At 35.2% G+C, this 7,366-nt stretch overlaps 1 protein-coding gene across 1 annotated transcript; it reads right to left on the minus strand.

The window, feature by feature from the left end:
- Nucleotides 1-1,777: 1,777 nt before the first annotated feature.
- On the minus strand, nt 1,778-5,439 carry LOC107084956 (DEP domain-containing mTOR-interacting protein-like). Its single transcript, XM_015375030.1, has 5 exons — nt 5,264-5,439; nt 3,240-3,398; nt 2,886-2,956; nt 2,552-2,656; nt 1,778-2,470 (listed from the first exon to the last, which is right to left on the minus strand). The coding sequence occupies exons 1-5, from the start codon at nt 5,280-5,282 to the stop codon at nt 2,312-2,314; spliced, it is 513 nt and encodes a 170-aa protein (XP_015230516.1). The 5' UTR covers nt 5,283-5,439; the 3' UTR covers nt 1,778-2,311.
- Nucleotides 5,440-7,366: the final 1,927 nt, after the last annotated feature.

The raw sequence follows: 7,366 nt of genomic DNA on the forward strand, positions 1-7,366 counted from the left end.
ACCTTCTACAGAAGCAACATAAAGAGCATTCTGACCAGCTGTCTCAATGTGTGGTGTGGAGGCTGCAGCGCCTCAGACTGGAAGAACAGCAGAGAACATCATAGGGGCTACTCTTCCCTCCATTATAGACATTTCATCCCAGCGCTTCATATCCTGAGCGCCAGAAAATGTTCCTAGGGGTACACAGGAAGATACCATTCTGCACTGCTAGGTGGCCAGTAATTAGTACACAACAGGTTTGTGTCCTTTTACACTAATTACCAGTGTATAACAGGAAAAATAAAATAAATGAATCATTGTTTTTTAACCCCCTTAAAACACAAAGGTTTGTTTTGAAATCTTAATGTTGTAGCTAATAATGAATGACCAGCAATTCAAGTTGAAATCAAACAGTTTATAGAGGAAAACCTAATATTTTTTTCAAATATTTTGTATGGCAGAGTAAAAAAAAAAACAGCTTACAGTTTAGCCCATTCTGCCACCTGCTGGCAGTAAAGCAAAGACATCTTTACTAAATTAAATACTGAATGGTACTTTTTATGGAGACTATGATTGATGAATGCATGCCAATTTCCCGTATTTATGCTTACTGTTTTTGCTCAGAAAGTAGTAAACATCTGTGTGAAACTAATCATTCCTGTTTTGGGGTTTTAATATTTTCATATCAAAGAAAAAAAAGAACAAGTTAAAATGTCTTTACATGTCAAAAAAAAAAAAGAAAAGAAAAAATTACTGAAATATTAATGGTCTCCATTAAAACCTACGAGGCATTAAAAAAAAAAAAAAAATCAAAAACATTAATACACAAAATACAAGTGTAATTTTCCACAGGGTAACATATACATGAAGGTTTATTATCTTAAAACCCTTCAAAACTACAGCACCATTCCTACAACTGTCCTCATGCAAAGAGACACAAATTAAGGCAACACTGTCAGAAAGGCTGTAACATAAACTGGTAAAATATTTACATTTATACAGAGTAAAGACACAAAACTATACAATAGAAAAACTGATATAAACCTACAAAATGTCAATAGAAGAATAGAGTGTACAAAAATACATAAAAAACAAAACATTTGTATTACAATCCTTGTTAAGCTGTTGCTCTGCATGACACATGTACTCGACACTTCTAATTTCCTTTCTGGGAAGCAGAATGAGGTGAATGGAAAGATAAACAGTCACAGGAGGTCCTATAAGGGTGTATTTCTTGTCAGACATGTATGCAAGTGAGCAGCCCAGTGGAAATGTCCCAGCTGTTCATGGTGTGTTTGTAAAAGGACAGATAGTAAAGTGGCAGAGTCTAAAGTCCAGAAAGATCTAGGAAAAGGGAGATCTGCATCTTCTTTAACCCCTAAATCTGTATCTGATATATCACCCTGGATGCAGAGGTTAAGTATTAATATGTGGGAAAGTTCTTGAAAAAATAAAATAAAATCTTGAAAGTCCCTTCTTAAATTAAAGATAATTAAATGTTTCCAGAATGTTTGTGTCATTAGTAGTTCAGTTTGGTTGTCTTTTTAATGCAAGTAGGTGCAGTTGGATCAAAATGCACACCTAAGCAGGTATGTTGAATAAGCTACAGAAAAAACTTCCAAGAAATTATCTTTTTTACTGGTTACATGTTTAAAAGTCTTTACATGTTATTATGTTATAATCAGTAATTTTTTTGATAACATCTCCGAGCACTTTTTTTGATAATCAAAATTGAGATAATCTTTTGAGCTGAAATGAAAATGTTCTTGTAAAGGCGGCCAAATGTCAAACATCCTTCATATCCTTTCAAAACCATTTGAAGGCTAAATCTTATAACCCTTATCTTCTTGAAACCATAAATAACAATGAACTGGCTGTTTGTTTAAATTATGACCAATATTATTCAGTCTTTTAGTTGTTTCTGTTAACTTTAATCTCCTCTACCATAAAAAAAAAAACTGTTCTGAATATTTAGTAGGTTGCAATGACACTGTTCCTGCAAATAAAGATTTGTGCGTTAGTTTAGCTCCATTTATATAAATTAAAATTAACCTTCCTCCAGAGTTTCCCTGCTTTCCTTCTGCCTCAACTGTTTGACATCTCCACTGTTTAGCTAGATTTAATTTTTCCATCCTTGCCTTAGTATTTAAGCTTCTATCTTATCATGCTGGATCCCTCCTGCCTAACACTGCTTGTGCTTCATATCCCACTGAAGCTTTTTCTTTTTTCACTTTTTGACCACAGCGGGTCTCTGCCCTTTGGTCCTTTTCTAACCACATAACATTTTCAGAATATGAACATTAGATTAATTTATATCGTAACAAAAAAACTTCTAAAAACTATTATTCAACTTGATTTCTCCCATTTGGTCCGTTTCCTCCATCACCTCCATCACCACAGTTCTGGGTCCGGTCATGATCAGGTGGCTGACTGTCCGGTAGTCCAAATCCAGAACATTGAGACCATTCACAGAGATGACAAACTGCCGTACCTGTAAATATGGATCTGATTAATGGTTGAAATAGCAATAAAACCCTCTTAAGAAAAGGAAAGGTTGTTGCTTTTATTTAACCTTCATCCCAGCAGCAGCGGCTGGACCAAAAGGCTCCACAGCTTGAATGTAGCACGGTTGCTTTCCTCTGACCACGAAGCCCCAGCCCACAGCATCCCCCACAATCTGCAGGGAAGCACAGGCAAGGATTTTAACTTAATGAGCTAAAATCTGAGCACATATCACAGGGAAAAAACATAAAACCATGTACCCCCTTTGCACTTGTTAAAGGATAGATCTTTTTGAAACATAACCACCTTTTATTCAAATAACCAAAGACAGATTTTAATTAACATCTGATCTATACAGATGTATTAAAAAAAAGAGTTTTAATTTGTGTAAATGAAAGACTTACTGTAAATGTTTTCTTGATGTAGGGGCCTCCTGGTGATATAAGTTCCTCTGTGCTGACTGGTCTTTTCAGGACTAAAACATACAGAAAAAAGTAAATGTAAGAAAAAGATTTAAAGGGGAAAGAAATACGGATGAGAAAATATGCTTCAAGTTCAAGTTATTGACTTTTTTTGAGAGAAACATTGTCAGAAATTCTGAGACATTTTATCCTTGCTAGAGATCTGCTAAATGTGACAATCTGATTAAATGAAAATCACATTACTTCTTTGCTGTAAAATTATTTAAATATCAGAGATACGACAACCATAGAAATAAAATGACTCATGCACTGTAGACTACATGACATACATTATACCTGATTTAGGGCTGGAGAGTGTCAGGGAGGAGAAGGAACTGCGGCCACTTGCTGTTCTTCTAGTGTAAATGTTTCCATCGCTGCTGCTCCTTAGCCGCGGTTTTGCTGGACCAACACAGCTTCCACTCATGGCAGCTTTTTCATTCTTAGAGGCATTGTCTAAGAACACACAGATATGCACATAATAGGGAACTTATTGATTAACATAAACATATAGATGTGTTTTTTTAAGTCAACCAATTATCTATATCTTTTGTAAGCCACAATTATGATCTTCTAACGTAAATAAAGTCCTATTTATTTCAAAACACTGGTTATTGATTATTTATCATCTTTAAGATTGTTATTTTGGTTTGCGAAACCACAACGATGTAGAAAAAAAGTTTAATCTTGCTATGACAGTATGTTATTTTGATCAGCTCATCGAGTTGCCTGTGACCTTCTCAGAATATCGTAAACTTTTGCTGATCACCTTTCCTAAAACGTACAAGTTTTTTTCCGAAACTATACTTTACACTGTCCATTATTTTTTACCTACAATAACTTAGATGCTTCATAGAACTAGCAGGTTCCTTTCTGGAACTTTCTTGGAAATATACTGGTACTTCTACTTTCTGGGGACTTCGACAGACCCTACCAGGTACAGTCCTGTAACACGAATGTTGATTTCCAAAACTAACCAGGTTGCTTTCTCAATTTTTAGTGTTTATTCTTTGTGGTTCTCTAGCATTAAGACATGAAATCTCTGCTGAATATTTGTTAATCTACAACTTTAGATGAAGTCCCTGCAGGATATATTTTAGCACTTGGGCAAACATGGATACAAATGTTATTGGAAGACCTGTTATGCAACTTTGCCTTTAACTGGGCTCTATAAAAGGGAACAAATGGAAACAAAGGAGCAATCATTTGGACTTGTTAAGGATTTGGAGCGTTTTCATATTGACCCTTTACTTTCAAAACCTATTAATCCACAGTTCCTTTTCATTCCACCTTAACAAAAGGAAATAAATTATGAAGATGGGTAAATAGCAGTCATGTTGACTGCTAAAGGAAACAGTTTAATGAAAAGCCCAGTTAAAGGGGCTGCCCTTTTGAGATTTCCAAAAGATAATTTTGTAAACTTGACATATATGCTTTAATCTACTGCTACAAGAAACAATCGTTCATACATTACTAACACTTCTCATGTGTATTTTGCTTCACATACCATATTTAGTCAACTAGATCTACATTGCTATTCTATTAGTGCAACCTTCATACATTTGTAACATGCAAAACTTAAAAAAAGATTTATTTAGTGGCTTCTAACATGCTGATTATGTTTAGACATACTTTTAACAACAGCAAACTTAAATATACCTGAGATTTACAGAATGATGGTGGTCCAGATATTGAACCGGATGCCTACCCCCCCCCCCCTTCCTCTAATATTGGAAAAGTACACCAAGTACACCAATATCTGACACTAACGTAATAAGCATTGTTTTTTGATGCTTAATGAATAACTGGAGTGCAGAGATTATTACTGCAGCAACACTTCCTGTGTGTCATACTGTGATATTTAGATTGTTCTCTAAAGTTTGACCTGAATATGAACACTTTGCTGTGATTTTGTGTGCATTAATATGGCTTCATACTACTTATTTTTCCTTGTATTCTTTGCTTTAACCTGTACAAACCATAACTAAATTTTATTAAGTAAATTTTTTTTTTCATATCCAAATCATAACTTTTTTTGGTAATTCAGGAATGAGGTTCAACATTGGCATTGCTAATTCTATTACTCTAACTAAATTATACTATTAAACATCCACTTTATAAACCATTTACATTTGTTTAACTCATTTATACCTGCATTATGCTGCATATATAAGTATTTATTGAAGTGGAAGGAATTTAAAGCAAAACCTGGGTTTAATCAAATCTTTGGACCTCTGTAAATATGACTTTTGATTATGATATAAGACAAAAAAAAGTCAATGCATTTTTGAAATATATAAACTAAATGAAGTAGCTCTTACCTGTTGTACGAGGCCCCATCTCTTTTCAAATGCTCATTGAATTAAGTACGAAGATGACTAATGATAAATGTGATAAGGGAAGAATTTTAATTCTTCCACACAAGAAAACAACCGATGTTACCAGCTTGTTAGATTCAATGCTGATTAAATTCAATTGTTGAAATTTTTTCATCCAAATCTCACCGAGTGTTCCCAAACAAGTCTTTACTTACGATGCTCTTTGTGTTTACAGCTAGTGAAGTGGTTGGAAAAACGCTTGTGGGTGAGCTAAATATTAAACCCCAAAGCAAACAAATCGGCTGTCAGCAGAAGGAGGTGGGAGGAGACACATCTATTGTAGAGATTTTTGGTTCATTACACTAATGTCTGAAATCTCAAAATTTAACCATTGATTTCTGACTGTAGAATGACTTTGCTAATATTCTGTGGATCCCATTTTAAAGGACAAATCACTTACATTGTGTAATCCGGCCACAAAGTCGGTCCTCGAGGGCTACTGTACTGGAGGTTTTTGTTGTTTCCTTGTTTCAGCACAGCTGATTTTCATTGATAGCTGATTAACAGCCTTTTGCTAAACTGCAATCATCAAAAACAGCTGTGCTGAAGCAAGGAAACCTCTAAAACCTGAAGGACAGTGCCCATTTAGGACTGCATTTCGGCATGCCAGGTGTAACCAATACTGTGAATTTAGAGACAGAAAATGTCAGTAAAGGGCCAAGAAGAATACAATTTATTTACAAATATTTCTTTAGACTAAGGGAAATAAAACATTTGTATTTTAGGTTAGGGAACAACATCAGACTTAAAATCTACCAAACTGCAGTTTCCTATTCAGGTTACTGATTTTCATCAGAAGTAACTTGGCAAAATCAATTCCCAAGCACAACCTTAAATCTTCATGTAAGATTGTTATCTGCACTTTATTGACAATAACCCATAAAAAATGGCTACTTTTGCTTGATAAAGCTGTCTATTTCAGCATTTAGATCACTGCATGCATTCTTGAAGCAATGTACCAGTTAAAGGCTAAAGCATGGTTGCTATGCAGAGTACAAAAGGGTAACAAGTGGAGAGGAAAGGGGAAAAACAGTAACACTATTCAAGCTCCATTGAATGAAAAAGATGGAAAAAAATAAGTAAAACAGTTGGCATCTTTAAAGAAATATATCTGTTAGTTTTATTCAGTCATTCTATATAAAACAAACCTGATAAAAATATTCAGCACAAAGACAATAAAATATGTATCATCTTTTTTCTTACTATCTAACATTCAATCTGACCAAACCCTTTTTTTATTCAATCATTCCAAAATGCTTTAACAGTTTGGGGGATATTTTCTTTTCTTTTTTTTCTACACCAAACCCACAAATTATCAAAAATGACCTGTTGAAACAATCACCACCCGAATACCAAGCCATCCTAGCTTCCATGAAATGAACAGCTGAAGCTGGAATGAGGGTCCAGCGTTTTTTTTTTTTTTTAATTGTCATTACACTGTCACATGTACAGAGCAACGAAATTCACTCTCTGCATTTAACCCTTCCCTTTGGGGCTACAGTGGGCTGCTACCCAGAGTGGCAGTCCTCGGGAGTGGGGCTTAAACTCAGAACCTCAGGATTTTGAGTGCAATGCCCTAACCACTAGACCACCACTCCCACAAAGCAGGCATTAGCATGAAGGGTCTTGCCTAAGGACCCAAACTGGCAGCTCAATCCCCCAAGCTGGGATACGAACCCAGGCTTCCTGTTTGCAGGATGGGTGAGCTATCCAGCTCAGCTAGCCAGCTGTTGTAAAGAATGTCACCATCAAGAATAAAATAAGCCCTTTAAGGACATGGGCTGAAAAGCCAGTAAGAGAGAAAATAAACAACCATTTTGAAAGACACACAGAAAGCAAGATTTCAGTTTCTAATTGTGCTCAGGTGCACATCAATTTTTCTACAGAATTCTCATCATTACATTTGGAGGACAAAAGAAAGCAAAATTAAGAAGTAAGCTAAAGTATTATGTTTAGTGGGTGTCACTAAATAGTTACAATATTAAGGAGGAATATCATGTGGGAGTTTTGAAACAACATCCAAATGGGATTTCAGTTGGAAGGTTA

This window comes from Cyprinodon variegatus, unplaced genomic scaffold, assembly GCF_000732505.1.
Source record: "Cyprinodon variegatus isolate N-32 unplaced genomic scaffold, C_variegatus-1.0 Scaffold112, whole genome shotgun sequence".
In the NCBI taxonomy this organism is placed as follows: Eukaryota; Metazoa; Chordata; class Actinopteri; order Cyprinodontiformes; family Cyprinodontidae; genus Cyprinodon; species Cyprinodon variegatus.